The 16,592-nt window shown below is 37.5% G+C and overlaps 1 protein-coding gene across 2 annotated transcripts in view; it reads right to left on the bottom strand.

The window, feature by feature from the left end:
- KIF21A (kinesin family member 21A) overlaps positions 1 to 16,592 on the bottom strand; it is a 93,582-nt gene that overhangs the window by 14,493 nt on the left and 62,497 nt on the right. For both annotated transcript variants that reach the window (XM_082479251.1, XM_082479252.1), the window contains 10 exons: positions 16,072 to 16,225; positions 15,490 to 15,690; positions 13,983 to 14,084; positions 11,968 to 12,133; positions 11,430 to 11,450; positions 7,438 to 7,498; positions 7,169 to 7,223; positions 6,091 to 6,308; positions 1,896 to 2,006; positions 1,206 to 1,334 (listed from right to left, as the gene is read on the bottom strand). In XM_082479251.1, the coding sequence (XP_082335377.1) occupies positions 1,206 to 1,334; positions 1,896 to 2,006; positions 6,091 to 6,308; positions 7,169 to 7,223; positions 7,438 to 7,498; positions 11,430 to 11,450; positions 11,968 to 12,133; positions 13,983 to 14,084; positions 15,490 to 15,690; positions 16,072 to 16,225 (1,218 nt within the window). The remainder of the gene's footprint in view (positions 1 to 1,205; positions 1,335 to 1,895; positions 2,007 to 6,090; positions 6,309 to 7,168; positions 7,224 to 7,437; positions 7,499 to 11,429; positions 11,451 to 11,967; positions 12,134 to 13,982; positions 14,085 to 15,489; positions 15,691 to 16,071; positions 16,226 to 16,592) is intronic.

Below are 16,592 nucleotides of genomic sequence, written 5' to 3'. Positions count from 1 at the left end.
AAAGAAAACAGGCATTGACGTTCAGAAACCTTTTAAGTGTAGAAGAAACATGTAAAGTGTTAATCGTAAAAGTATCAATATTAAACGTATTGATAGCCCACTGAAATAAGAACAGCAATTTGCAAGCAATCCTAAATTTAAAATCCTTCACTTCTTATTTTCAAAAATGTTTAAAAATAAAAAACAAGAAGACATAAAACAAGAAAAATATCCCCCCAGACGTGAACATTTGCAGTATGTCTTAAGATGTCCTTCATTTTCAACTCAAATCAAACAGATTCAGCAGTTTCAATTTGACTTCAAAGTCAGTCCAGAGAAAATGAAAAAGGTTAGGTGGGAGTTAGCAATAAGATACAGATAACATAGCTAAGATAAAGAAGTTACAAGCACAGTTAAAATACTGAAAGCCTTGCAAGCTACTGCTTCGTTATTCTGTAGACCACTGAAAAAACCCAAAGTTTTATAAAAAAATAGCATAGACAGATGAGCAATTTCTTGTCTTGCTACAGTCAGAACTAAAGGTTTATTCTGAGTTTGAGTTGTGGTTCATAAGCGCTGCATGGCACTAGTATCTGTAGTGAAACCTGCAATAAAGATTCTGCTCAAGTGAAACCCACTGCAATTTGGAGTAAGGCTCCTACAGGAACAGAGGCCTAACATGCCAGGAAACTGAGCTCTACTTCTTCTAAATGAGGTATGAATTTCACCTGCCCCTCCAGATCACCTCCTAAATCAGTCTGTTCAATAAATCGGATAATCCCTGAACAACTGTGTTCTAGCCATTTCAATATCCCATCCTCTGGGCTGCTGTTGTGACAGCACTTGGAGCAATGCTGGAGTAACCGAATAACTGTCAAAAGCACTATTTCCTAAATTGCCAGCTAAATCCTACTTTCAAGTGTAAACACACACACAAGTTCACATACACCTAAGAATTCTACTGTTCTTTTCTATTTGGGGTTTAAAACTACAAATACCAGACATAGACTAGAAAACAGGAAATGAGGTTCAGCAGGAAATTGCTTTTCTTGAATTTTTACAATGGTTCCATGGAAGTTTAAAATATTTTCTTTGAAAACTACATGAAAACACAAGAAATGTCTCCTCCTGTCTTGCAGGAGAAAGGCAAAATATCCAATAGATACTACACTAATTGCACTTCGCAATTCCCTGGTTGGGGGCTGAGGCTTCCCTCTGTGACTTACTTATCCTGCTGAACTGATGTGTTTCCCTGAGAAACAGTAAGACGACTAAAAACATTCATTTCATTACGGGGCCGGCTTGGTGGGGAAGTAGGAGGTGACAGACTAGCCTCTGGGGCTCCAGAATCTGAGCTACAAGAAAAAAAGAACATCTTCTTTAACGGGTTATGAATGGTTAGAGAAGTTAAATTCAACATGCCTCAAATGTTAGATGCTCTTTTCTTAAGCAAATAAATAAAATTATAATGCTCGCTACAGATGTTTCCCACAGAAGATAATAAACTTAAGAATACAAACTGCTGCAGAGTGCAAGTTGGCACAACATTCAAAGTTTATGTGAAAGTGAAAGCTCCAGGCAGAAAACACACATATGTAAAATGAAGACATTCTCGCAAAACTCCAATTTCTTAGAGAAATTGATGACTTAGGTTAAAAAAAAAAAAAAAAGTCATCTGCAAATGTTCCAAAGGACATTATTTGGGGGCTCTGCTCCCAAGTTATTTTGTACAGAAAAATACTCTGGAAAAAAACACCACCACCACCACCCCACCCCCCAAGAATTTGAGCAGTGAATAATTTCACTGCTAACAATAAAAATGGTCCTAGAATTAAAGAAATACAAAGATTTGTTTTTCAAGAAAATATATGCAGTTTTAAATTATTTCAGAGAAAATAAATTTAAAAGAATCTTACAGTTTCTGTTCTTTTGCCTTTGTCTTTTCGATTGTTTTCTCATAGGTTTTTCTCTTTGCTAAAGGTGAAGGCTCAGGTATCTTCTTCTCTGACAGAGATGGTTGTCTAGAACTAAAGCAAGAAGAATCATTATCTTACTTTAAGGCCCTCTACAAAGTTGCTTTTTTTACATTACCTGTCATTCTCCCACTCAGATTTCAAATTTCAGAATGTGCTTAATCTATTATTATCCCTCTTGACTCTACAGACTCAAAATGTGTTCTCACGTTTTAATATAAAAATACACCAAGTTTATTAAATTTCACAGTTCATCAACATATGAAGAGCCAGATAGTGAATATGGAAAGGAGATCAACTGATTCAATAATAAAATAGACTGACTAAGAGAAATACAGCAGAGTACGCACCTCAAATTAAGACCATGGAAAAGATGGAAGATCTGACTAAGATCTAAACTTTCAGATTCCACATCTTTCATCTACAATAGACCACTTACAGACATGAAGAACAGAGAAATCTCGATGACTCTTAGGTATTAATTAAACTCTGCATTAACATATTCATATTTCAATATCAAATTCAGAATTAGGAAGTGAGGAAAAGTATTTCCCATTGACAGCCTGACTATTATAACATTGCTTCTTTTTGTCCCCCCTTCCCTTCTTCCTTGCTTTTCAGCCCTTTGTCTCTCTAGTTCTTTCTCTGAAATAATTCCAATTCACAGTCACTGTGGTCTTTCTCCCAATCTTTTACTCCCCATTAAAAATAGCTAAAAGATCAGGAGTGCAACATTAATGCTGACACCCAAATGTCATCATTTCACCACAGTCAGATTAAAAAAAACAAGAAGGGAATCTGGATGGTCTCCAATCTCCTGAATTCCCATTTCCCACTAGCTGGGCCATCAGAAAAGCAACGTTTGCTATGATTTATCTTTTTGTGTGTGTGTTTAGAAGTTATTTCTACTAAAATAGGGACCAGAAACACTTACTAAAAGAGAGAAAGCAGATTCTGAAAGTGCTTTTGTGCCACACAATTTTATTAAGCAGACAAAGTCCGTTTGGCAGGCCACCTGCTTAACACAGTTACTAGCATCTGGTCTCGGAGCTCTACAGGCTCTGGATTTACATAGCTGCAACTTCTCTACATGAGAAAAGCTGTACCAGTTTCCCTTGAAAGGAAGTCTGTGCTGTATAAAATCCATCCAGGAACTTGCATGCAGAATAACACAGTTTTCCAATGAGAGCACAACCAAGATCGGCTACTTGACTCAAGTAGCTGAGACCAACTGTCTCAAGTGATCAGATGCACACTGAACACAAGCCCTAATTGGAAGGTGAAGGTCCTACCTGTAGGACCTAGTGCCAAGAGTTGTGCGGAGACCCTAGAGTTCCTCCAGGCTCTTCAAAAGACAGGAAAAGGAGGACAAGTAGTAACCTGTCTGGTTTTGCACAAAAGCCTAGCAGTTAAAGCACACAAAAAGAAGGGGAAGGTGGGTTCAATTCTCTCTTCAAGGCCAGAGCACCCATTTCTCTGCAGGGCTCCCTTACCTCTAGGCATACTCCGCAAAGGACAAAAACAGGTGGAACAGGACACACTCCCTCCCTCTCTTTTTGATGGACCAATAAGCATTTAGGAATGCAAAAGTCCTGGGGTCACAAGGCAAATCCTGTGATCAGCCTGATAGCTAGATCTTTCTGCAAGGATGACAAACTTGGCTTATAGTCTCAACTGCCACAGTTGCCTATGTGTCTGCTGTACAGCTACCACATTAAATAAACCACACCAGAAACTGGAACCCAAGTTCCTCTGCCTCACACCAGGATCCTGCATACTCAGACATGGAGCCAGCTACCTCTTGCTCACTCTTTACCTGCCCCGCAAGTCTTCCATATTTGACTCCACAGTGGCACATCATCAGAAGATGGTATAAAGAGCATGATCATATTATAAATTCTTTTTTAAAGCCTGGAAGTGCAGGGATTATAAAAATGCAGCAGTCTCACTGGAATGAAGTTCCTAAACATAGACATAAAACACAGTTGCATGATGTCGACGATCTGAATGAAAAGGGGCAAGACACACACCTAATTACAGGTTTCCAGTGCCCTTTTAGATTTCCTCGGATATCAGACAGCTGAACAGAGCTGGCACAAGACCTACAGGAGACCACCCTACTCCAAAGAGGCTGCTGTAGATGAGTCGAAGGACAATGGCACTAGCCATCTTTGCAAACAGAATTACAACCAAATTAACTGTGGCCCGCATGCATTTAGATGCTTCTCTGAATCACCACAGATCTGAGAAAACCGAGGGGTTTCCAGAGTGGAGCAGTTTGTACACGTGCAGACACCTAAATCTGCACCTAAGCATATAATTAATTTCTGTCACTTCCAGAGAATGGATCACTGTTACTGCTTCTACATCCCTGAATGTCACTTAAGTGGCACAAGGGAGATAATGTTTATTGCCGATAAGACCACAGTCTGCTCCCGAAGAATGTATTTTATTACAAGATATATGACGGGACTACAGGTCCATATAGGACAGCCAGACAGCTCACAAAGACAACCTTTCTTCAACAATGACCAGTGACCAGGAAAAACAGTTATACTGTTTAAAATATACTGACTTCTAGTCTTGAAAAAGCATCTCAGTTACAGTAAGGAAGCCACTGCAGACTGATTGTGGGAATTTTCAATCACTTATCTGCTAAAACATGATCCATAACAAAACGTATGTGAGGTCTACTGCTGACTGAATTGGTTTACTGACAGCCCATAACTAATGCTCACAGAATGCAGTTTAGTGAAAATCTTGTTTTGCCTCGTTGCTGGCTCACTTTCATAAATGGATATGTTTTAGAAGATGGAGTGAGGCAAAAGCTGGTATTACCTGAGTCCTGGATGCCAGGTTATAACACTTGATGTTTTAAATCTTGAAGCTTCAAGAGTCTCTAGTGATCTCACTCTAACTGCTGAAACAAGTGGGTTTCTCCACCTATCCTCACCGCCAAGAGCATTCTTTCCAAGCAGATTCTACTTGTAAAATGCACTGAAGCCATCAGCATGGGTTAATAATTGCTGTCAGCAGTGTTTTACTATTCATGATTGCCACATCAAGCACATGCTAGAAATACATAGTAAAAATAATACGCGTTGCAAACGTACATTAGATGGAGACTGCTGAAAAAGTATTATGCAAATGGGACAGATGGATAGTGAAAGATGCATAATTTCAGAATCTGTAACATGAAGATAGCTATGGGACACAGTTTTTTTTCATATCACTGAACATGGCAAGCGCATTCAGTTTACCCATGAGTTTGTGCAATATAGGAGCTAGCACCTAAAAAGCCAAGAAAAAGGTCTCTAGCAGTAAATGGCTAATAACCAACAGTGATATTGGCAGATATAAAAAGAACAGCAAGAGAAAATGAAAAAAAAAAAAAAAAAAAAAAAAAACCACCAAAAAAACCCGAGAGCATATGTGAGAGACCTGCTGGTCCCAAAGACAAAAATAGTGGGTTTAGTTCTATTTGGCATCAAGTGATACTTTCAGTTGGTAAAACTGTTCTGCAGGTAATTGCAGCCAGCAAATAGAAAGTATTTTTAAGGATTCATAATATCCAACATGTTTCTTTCAACTTTACGCTTGCATACTTTATTATTGTGTAGATATTTTCATTTTAAGCACGGTCCACACAAGATGACTTACAGAAAGATTTTACCTCATAGTTAGGACCATATACAGATACTATTACTACATTATGTAAAGTTTTGGGGTTAGGTTTTGGGGTGTAGGGGTTTTGGTTATTTTCTCCCTCTCTAATGTTCTAAGCAGATTCTCACTACCTCCCTAGAATGTGCATTTCCCATAGCACTAATAAAGCAAAGTATCCAAGGTACTAGATGGGTTTTTCCCACTACTTAGAAACAAGGCTATAATAATTTTACTATGACAAAGCAACTTAACAGAACTTATATCTTCAGTGTGAAACATGTTACTTACAACAGTGCATTTATACTTTCTGAAGTGGTGATGGTAGAAAAGAAGGAGGAGCTTTGTCAGTATTATTTAGTAAGCTTCAAGCATATCAACCTCCTTTGTAAAGTTAAACTAATAGATTACAAGAAATTGGCAACATGCATTTTTTAAAAGCAAAAGATAATTAGTACAGCATGGCCCAACTTACATGCTGCCTATCTTAGAAGGTAAGCCAGATGGTGGGGGGATAAACTCTCTGTCCCTAGCAGAAGTATCATTTGTGTCAGCAGCCATCCCACTTTCCTGGGTTTCTGCAACTGATGCAAGAGGGCCAGCCAAAGTAGAGTCTGCAGCACTAATGTCAGAGACTAAATCGCTGCTGTCTGCATATAGTAATTCCATCTGGGTAGTGGTCCTCCGGCGGGCCTAGAGACAAATAAAAACCGAGTTGTGACTTAAACATTCCATGGTACATGTCAAAAGTGCTACATTTAAGCTTATCGTTAGCTGGTAATTAGCATCCCCCTCAATTCACTTGGCAACTACCTTTGGAAACTAAATCAAGGAGCTCACCTCTACTCTTTGGCAACAATTTCAGAGGAGGCAAGTCAAATTCAACAGCATGAAACACTGATTTGGTAACTGGTTTCCAAGGATATCCTTTCAACGAGCTACAAGTGCCTGTCATTACTACAGGAGTACAGTATTATTTTCCTAAGTTTTATCCAAATGAAATGTTATAGTGCAGAGAGGAATAAAGCAAAGTGTGAATTTAAATAGCTATAATTATATTGGCATGACTTCTTACATTGATGCTTCTGTTATAAAAACCTCTCCTTCTTACTTAATGTGACTTCAAAAACAGTTTAAGCCAACGTGACTCAAGATTCACTCAGCATTTCAACAATTTGAAAACAGAAAACCTCACAAAGAAGCCAGGCTTTGTGCAACACATTCATTCTTTAAAATCTGATCACACATGTTAGATGTGATGAAACTGCAATACAAAACTGCAAATCTACTCCAGTTTGGAATGCTAGTAATTGGAAGAATATCTCTCTTTCTGAAAATGTAAAAATTCAACCACAAAATATTGAAAAAGTATATTGTTATCATTGCTTCTCAGAGAGGATTATCAGACAAAAGCATATTACATACAAATCCCATGAACAATATGTCAGTTCACCTTTTGTATGTCTTTGTTCATTAATGTTTCTAGAGCAAGAGCGTTCCCCAGAAGATGCCATTAAAGTAGGAATTATCATCATCACCATTGTACAGCCTACCTTGCTTTTGGGTTTGACTTCACCACAAAGCTTCAAAAGATCTGAAGATAATGAACTAAAAGAAAATTGCATCACAGTTAGAAAGAAAATAGTCGTATTTTTGCAGAATGCGTATCATTATTTGATTTTTTTTCTGAAATGCTGGGCAAAGTTGAACAAAACAGTGTCAGAGGTATCATCTAATAGATACATAATGCGTTACAAAGAGAGGAAGTGACAGTAATTTTTCTAGAACCAGATCCAGTTACTGGTTAACAAAGATTGCTCACCTTCCTTCTGTCCCAGGACTATGCAATGGGGCATCCTCATCAGTACTATCTTCCAAATTTTCTAGAAAATTTCCAAAGGAATAATGTTAGTCTATCCATCTACAGCAGGATGCGCAGGTTTTAAGTGCTATACAAAATAGATGAGACAATGTTGAACGTAGATGAACACCATATGAAAGGCAGGGATTTTCAAAGTATCTTGACTATTTGCTTGCTGGTTCCCATTGGATTTTCGTGGTGTCTCTAAGTTTTCTTTCACACGATCTAAATAAATCATACACCTAGGCATACTGTGCCAAATGAGGTCTTCTATTTATTGCAGCAGAGCAACGGGGATGTTAGAAAACCAGAAATAAATTCTAGAAGGAAATCTGGAAGAAGATGAAGCAAAGGAAATTAACTGCAAGACATGGAAGAGACAGGAGGTAAGTAAAGGGACAGTAAGGATGTCTCTTCCTCCTTTTTTTTACTTTGTAATCTTCTTGCTCCAAGACAGAATCAGCCTGGTTATAATAAAAAAAAAAAAAAAAAAACACCAACTATTTTTAACTTCTATGGAATGGCACCATTTGGGCTGACAAGAAGCAAGCACTTTATTAGTATGTAAGCATTTAGTTTTCAAAACAGGATGATGCCACCATTTAATAATTTAGAACTGCTTCCTACAAAGAAATTAATTGTACTGAAGTTGATTGTAAAATGAAGCATTTCAGTAGAAATGCTCCTGAAGTAAAATGTGTACACAAACTTGTTCACAAAAGACAAAACCAGCATGCATGTCACACAGTAACACTGTCAAACATCAGATTAATATGTCTGCATGCAAACGGTACAAAACATTAAGCTGAGGCAGCCAGTCCAGGGTATATGTAAAATCAATTCCAAACTGTTGGGAAACCAAATCTGATAACTTACGTATTATTCCAGTAATACATTTTAAGCATAGTTTAAGGACATAGGTAATATATTCCTGCAAGTAAAGTCCCTTATTTTTTAACATATTCCTGAAATTCCGTTACATCTCTTTATTATGAGAGAGACTAAGTTTATTTACTTAATATCTGCCAGAAAGCAGATACCATTTGTAATGTATAGAACCAATATATTTGGTACCCATATTAAAATAGGTTTGTCCATGTATATGTTTTAAGTGCAAGTTCATGCTTTGGAGAAAGGGAGGAAAGATACAGTGTTCAGTTGAATTCTGAGAAGGAAGGAAGAAAAGAAAAGGAAAGGAAAATGCTGCCTTCTTGTGTATGCTACATCTAAAAATGTTTCCTGAAAAAATCAAAAACCATACATCAATCCAGCATCAACACAAACAATGCAATTCAAAATGCACTCAACTGCTGTATTAGTTTTAACAATGTGACCCTAACTATCAGACATACAGCAGTATTATGAAGAAAGCAGGGTCACAGGAATAGCACTCAACATTTTTTTTGTTCCATCCTGGATTTGAGCCCACATTATACCTTTTCTAGACACGTTATTATTCTATGTCTTCTGCAGAAGTGGGGATCTAGAGTACTGCTCCTTCTAGCAAGGCACAAAAACAGCATAAATAAAATGCATTTTTATTAAATGTAAGATTCATATTAGGGTGATGTTACTGTATCCCCTTCTCATAAAGAACTTGAGATCAACTTTTACTGGTAACAAAGTAGAAAGTATGGGATGGCTACAAAAATGGGATTTTATTTATAGGCTCACACTCATGTGACCTGACGCGTATGGATATTTTTCTTCAGATTGTCTGCAACTCTGCACAGGAAGACTACAGGAAGCCCCCAGGTAGAAACCAGCACACAGAATCAACAAAAAGAAATGAGAAGAGGCAGAAGAGCAAGATTCTGCAAGAAGTCCTGAGCAAGCAGAGATGAACAGAGCAATAAAGTTAGTAAAGGCAGTACTGCTTGCAAGGAGCAGCAGAGATGACTGCTAATAAACCAATGATTGAAGAATAGTGGAGAGCTTTTCTGATGACTTGTCTTCATCCTTACGCAGAGGCAACTGGACAGTATCAGTACAATGCAGTACAGCAGCACAGCTCATCCAGAGGAAGTGATGTTTGATCAGCCCCATCAAGATCTACATATACTTGGCTGTGAGCCACATCCATGAATGTCCAGATGTCACAGGTGGGAAGGAAAAGCAGCTCCCACAATTCTTCAGAAAAGGAGTCACTCCAGTAATGCTTCAGGACTCAAGTTTGTGGTCATGTTAACTCTTCACAAGAGCAGATGGGATAGTGAATGGCAGCTAGTTCGTCCACACACAAGGTAGGTGTAGATTCAAAACCTATTCTGAGGGTCAAAACCTGACCCCGTGATGTGCTTTGCTGCAGACTGCACCCTTTTCTTAAATCCATGCTTGAATGCAGCTGTGCAACTACATTGGGGAATACCCAAACTTCTTCAAGCCAAGTATGTTCAAATGGCTAAGAACTTCTGAAGATATCAGAGCTGAAAGCAGACATCAAGGGAACAGTTCACAAGCAGCTGATGACAAGCACCCTAGAGCTGCAACCCCTCTGCCTGGGATGGGGCTGGCTGGGTACTGCCACTGAGCTATTAAGCAGTCTGGTGAAATTGGTCTCAGGACCTGATGTCACCCACACTTCCACCCCCAGGAATCATGTCACCGCCAAAGTCCCCGTTGACCAGCTGGCAGTCCCAGCCTTGAAGCCTCACTATCACAGTGTCTGAACTCCTTACAGCTCAAAAGATTTAGCCACTAGCAATCTACAAAACACAGACTATCAACAGTTTGGATTTCAGTGTGGACTGAGGTTAGTGTGGCATATTCAGCCAAGATACACCCACAGTGCAGTTTTCTTCCTACAAAATGTTAACATAGTCCTGAGTGGCTCACGTGTTTTAAAAGGCCCAGTTCATGCATGCGAAGTGTTAAAAAGCTTCTTTAATGTGATACACTCTACAAAAATTGTCACGATAGAGCTACTGTTTCAATGCATTTAATAAGTGTCTTTTCACTGCTCCAGATGCTGTTAGTAAGTAAAAGCCTGTCCGGATATAAAGAAAATGCAATGCTAACTTCCTGACTGGAGAAGCATTGCTCTCACTTCAACAGCAGTGAGCACACACACATGCACACACATTAAGGGTCTATTTTAGATATGCGGTGATATTAATAACCACTGGGGTTCCTGAATAAGTATTGGCCATACGAACAAAATGCCCTGGCACAGATCTTCAGGTGTCACCTGTCACAAGCTGGCAAAGCTCTCACCAATTTACACCAGATGATGATCTATGCAATTTCAGGCAGTTTTGTGCTTTTGAAATGTTCCAGATGCCTATGCAAATTAGCACAGGACAGCATAATGGGATTAGAAGTAATACAAGACAATACAAAAGGAATTGTTACTGACACCAGGAATATTTTTTTCCAAGTTTCAAACATAACCCATTTCGTGGCTAGGAGCAAGGGAGGGGGAAAAAAGTGTAATGTATTTGTGAATCATTTAAAAGCAACAAGAAAAGACTCATCTCCCCAAAATCAGTGAAGTCAGTAACTAAGCCCAATTGAAAAAGTGAGATATAATCTGCATTCTTTAAAATAATTACATTACAAAATAAGCTATCTGCAAAAGGTCAAATGACCTGCACGTTAAGAATTACTTCTTTCAGACCTAAAAAGCTGAGCAGAATTTGTCACAGCTACAGCAGTAGTATAACATGAAATAGCTTTATGTAGTCTGAATGTACTATAGGTTCGTAAGCAGTAAGTCATGAATTTGAAACACAGCTCTGCTTACTGTGTTCCTTATCTGACAAATCTAACATGAGGGCTACACGTGATTTCAGACAGGAAGAAGTGCTCTGTAAGCTCATGATAATGAGTACATTTACAGAATAGTTCATGCAAACTTCACAAACTCACAAATTCTAAGATGCACCAGTTAGTGAACATGAATGAATTAGTAACTCATGCAGCTGTACAGTACACAGAAAGCTAAACATACTTACCCAACGGTATGCTATCTAGGTCTGTGTAAATAACAGCAACAAGGAAACAAAAGCAACACTCCAATCAAAACATATCCATTTATAAAAAGAAATAAAACAAAAGTACCCAAATGTAGTCTACATTTTTCTTAATATCATCTCATGAGAAGTAGAATAGATGCCGTAACAGACATACAATGCCACTTTCAAAATCACTAACCTATGATGATTGAACAGGATTGCATATTTAGAATTTCACACTCAGAAGTTAAAATCATACCAAATTGTAAATGCATACTCTTTTGTAAAAGTAACAAGCAGATTATTTGAATTTAAAAAGTCTCAGTAATAAAAAAAAAATTTTTTCTTTCCTACATTTCACTGCCAAGGGAATATATTTAAAAATTACATACATGCACATCAATTGTGAAATAGAGTTTAAGATGTTAAAATACAGCATCTATTCAGAAAAGAAATAGCCTAGAATGCCCAGTACAGCATGCATGAAAGGCAAACGTGACATGCAGCTGACTATTTAGAATACAAGATGACAAGTTACCTTGCAAAGCATGACCCAGCAAGGCATCAAGTTCAGGATTTAACTCAGCTTTTTCTTTTAGCATATGAAACAGCAGTTGGTTTTGAGTAGCACTAGTAATTTCTGTCTGCTTAAGGCGTCCCTCAAGAACTTTAATCTGAGCTTCTTTCTGAGCTGCTTGGAGACCCTAGGAGAGAGAAGGAAAGAAAAAGATGACAAATGCTTTATCATAACTCTTTTGTTACAAAGTAAGAATTGCCAAAAACTTTTTGAAAACTACAAAACCAAACAAGGTGTAACCTTCATCTCACATCCTAAAGATCAGGCGTCAACCGATCACACATCAACTAAAGGACTTTTTTTTTTTAAGGGACTTATTAAGCACTCATTTTACTTGTGTTCCTCAGACTCTGCATGGCAAATATGCATCTAGTGACTAAGTTGGATGCGACTCCCAAACACAATTCATAGATTCCTTGCATTTATTTAAGAGTAGCAAGCAGCATCCGAAAAAAAATCAACACCTCTATTTTTCACAAATAAGTACTTTTTTTTAATGATTACCTGTGATACTATATAATAAACAGTAAGGGAAAAAACAAATAATAATAATAAAAAACACCACAAAACACAAACCAACCACAGAACAGTAATCTTTGCTACAGAATCACCCAGTGAACTTTCAGCTTCTGCTAAGGCCTAACTTAAGAGGGAATCCATTCTAAGTCAAGTTCCCTAGACCTATGGTTTAGCAGGAATTTTTTAGTTGCAGAAAACTTAGCCAAGGAAATTTACAAAGAATAGTTTCCAGATAGAAGAAACAGTAGGGAAAAATGAAGGTACAACACATCTTCTTAAAGACTTGTAGGACAACAGAGGACTTTGAGTGCTAGCACTTGGGAAAGAATTGTAGTACTATAGACTTACATGTTAGATTCTATCATGAACTAAACCAACATATCAATAGACATAGTATGCATGTGGGAACAAACAACAGAAGAGACAGCAGGCATGACCAATTTTGTAAGAAAGTATACCTTCAGTTTTTCTACATGATAATTACTTATCACAAAGAGAAGGAACACCTTCTTGTAACGGAACTTTTTATCACGACAAGGAGAAATTGTTAACAGAGTAAGTCAAAGGCACTTCTCTCATATTAACTCTGCTGCAAGGAATCAAATATCCATTCAACCCACCCAAGGGCTGAAAAAAAGAAAAAGAAAAGAATCAAAAGACTGAAATTTGCAGAAGCCAATGTGATTATGGGAATTTTCCTTTTTTTTTTTTTTTTAAAAAAAAAAAAAAAACACACAAGCTTTCTTGATTCATCACTATGCAGGTAATCAAAAATGAAAGAGAACAGAGAACTGGTCAGTGGGACTAACTCAAAGCCCATTTCCATAGCCTTGAAATCTTTCATTTGATTCAACAACAGTGAGTATGGCCTCCAAACAGAAAGAAAAGCAGCAGCAAGAGCATATGATACATGTGTACACAGGGTTATAAACTGCCAAATACTAATTTTGAAAATATTACTCCAAGGCTTTCAGAAAAAGCCCATAATGCTCTATTCAAAAGTAGAAGTCTGACTCAAGTATGCTACACATTGATGTATTTTAGGCACTCATATTTTTAAGGAAGTGGCTGAGCCAGTCTTTAAAAAAGATCCTGAGCATTCTGGAGCTTGTTTAAAAACACAGAAGGACATTATTTATTTGATTAGGAAAACCTAGTGCTCTTATAAGAATAACATGAGTAGCTGTGAAGCAAGGTCTACTAGGGATTGAAAAACAGGCAACAGATTGAAGGGGACAATGGATGTCAAGGGCATTCACACTGAGAACCAGGGTGACTCGGTAGCATGGACCAACTTCTTTGGTCAATGGCTTACTTTTGTTTGTCTGGCTTACTTTTCACAGGTATGAATTCACATTAGTTAGTCTTTATGTCAGGACAGCTCTGGTCCTGGCACATGGCATAGTCCTGGCACATGGCATAGTCCTGGCATACACATATTTCACTTAACACATTACCTTATTGATACCCATTGTGAGGAAGTGATCAAGCAAATATCGAGCTTCTGTCAAAGTGCAAGCATTAATCACTGCTGTTACATCCAAGGTCTCTCCTTCTTCCTAAAGTGTGCAACAACAAAAACAGTCAGATAAAAAAATAATTAAAAATGCATTTTCCTCTAAATTCACTACAGTGATCATAGAAAATAGAAACCATGAAGATGCTGCAATGTGCCCCAGTTCATCCCCTTGGTACCTCTAAACCACATCTGACATTTTTTTCCAAACTATTCTCAAAACATCCCACAATACAGAGTCTGCAGCCATCCCAGTCTCTTCCAGTGCTTCAGTTCCTTTCGTATTACAAAACACTTATCAACCTCCAATTTAGATCCCTTCTTCCTACAAGCCAAGGTATTCACAGTGGATGCAGAAGTAAGCACACTTCTTCACTCTCTGCAGCCTTCATGCATCTGAAGACTTCTCCCCCTAGTCTTTTCTGCATTTTTCTTCTAATTATTCTCAGTCAGTATTAAGAACTCAGGTACCCTTAAGAATTATTAAACCTTTTGTGTTCACTACTTCTTTGTACTGTTAAAGTCCTGTAACCTTGCACCATGTTGTCCAAAGTCAAAAAACCCTGATGTGAGTAAAATAGTAAAAGCTGCTGGCAATGTAACTGCATTAAAGCACAGATTAGCCCAAGGTGGCAGAGGAAGAACTCAAGCACTGAGTTCTTCCTCTGGTAGCAAGAACTATAAAATACTGGTATATAAAAATCTAAAAGTACTGGTAAGTATTAGAGTTCAGACTTCATGCTACCATGTGCCAAGAGACCTAGGAAATTATACATGGTAGAGTCTTCCTGCTAGATCATGTAAGGTACGATGCACATTATATGAGTTTTCATATTTGGATTTCACTGCTTTTGGTAATATTTAAATTTCTATATCAATCGTAATAGACAATTTCTCTTTACTAAGTTACTATCTGAAAAAATCAACCCTAAACAAGCAACTGGGCCTGAAAAGGCTCTTTAGTTATAAAGCCACTATTCCATAATTGAAAGTATACTAAAATATTGAAAATATACTAAAATGCAATATAAAGAATTTATATAAATCCTTACATACAAAAATACTTAAATATATTTAAAGCATACAAAAACAATACAAGGGAGTGGAAGCATATCAACAGCTGCAGGAAGATGATACAAGCTGTTAGCCTTCAGTCCCAAGAATTATATTAATTTAATGCCAGCAAAATAGAAAGCATCAGCTTTGACATTTAAATGCTTTGCAATTAAACTTGCATTATGTTATTGATACTAAAACTCAGATCTGAAAGCTCAGTTACATAAACATTCTTCATTTCAGACTTCACCTCAGTTTTCACCAATTTTTACTTCCTGGTTCAATAATTATACAGCCAAAACAAAATTCGTTTCTAAATGAGAACATTTTCAAGGCTAACACAGTTTTTTCTTTTCTCCATTTTACCATTTTTGCATTAATATTTGACCTACCTTTGCTTCTTCCATCTGCATAATGTTTGCTTGGCAGTCAGAAATGCTGTCATTAATGTAGTCTATATTTGCAGTTAGTGATTCCATCTCTTCATTTATGTTTTGGACATTTCTATCTGCTTCACTGCCACCACCATCCTTGATGAGCTTCTCCCTTTTCTTTGAAAGCTTCTCTCTCCTTTTTGTAAGTTCTTCACGTTGCTATTTTCCCCAAAGACATAATATTACATAAAAAGGAATTAGTAAACACTTAGGGCATTTAAGCACCTTTTTGTTCTGTTTTCCTTTCCATGTTATACCTTAACATATCATGATTTCTACAGGATAAAGTTATACAGGGGAATATATTAATAGATTTGCCCATGATTCCATTAACGTGCTTTTTATTTCTTTTCAAGCACAGCAATCCCATGGTCCAAATGCTCACTGGAGTTGTTTAGAACGTCTTCATTGACTGCAATGGATTCCAATCACTTTGCCTATGCCACCATAACAGCAATTAATTTACAGAAAACGTAAATGTACTACTCTCTCTCTATTTAATATGATGATGCCACCAACAGTGTGTAATAGATCACCCACCGTAAGTAACCTGTTCATATCTGCCTCCATATTGGAAATGGTCATCCTCTGCATAATGATATCAGTCACTCTGCGTTCAAGTAACTGCCACTTCATCCTGGCTGCCTTTGAGGAGTAAACTCTGCTTGTCATTGGTTTCCGCTGGTATTTCTTTCTGTGATAAATTCAAGAGAAACATACAGCTAAGTGTAAAGTAGTCCAATTGCACATTTGGATGTGGAAATGATCAGCTCAGAATAATTTTCATGGACAACTCAAAAATTTCTTGCAGTTTTTCATTGCACCAGGCAACTACCTGCACCCAGCCCTGAACTCTACTGCATTCTAATATATTGCATTTGAAAAGCAACTATCAAACACTGTGGCATCTTGTATGATGCACCATTGAAATCAAATGCCACTTAAGAGTTGTTCCCTATTTAACAAGGGAATCTGTTTCAAACCACAGTGGAAGACCACCAGTAAAACTAATACATTAAATTGTGTTTTGCCACATGATTTTTGTGGTTTTTTTTGGTTTT

Source organism: Vanellus vanellus (genome assembly GCF_965231255.1).
Source record: "Vanellus vanellus genome assembly, chromosome: 1".
Classification (NCBI taxonomy): Eukaryota; Metazoa; Chordata; class Aves; order Charadriiformes; family Charadriidae; genus Vanellus; species Vanellus vanellus.
Note: the sequence above shows the minus strand (reverse complement) of the source record. Positions and strands in the feature narration are given on the sequence as shown.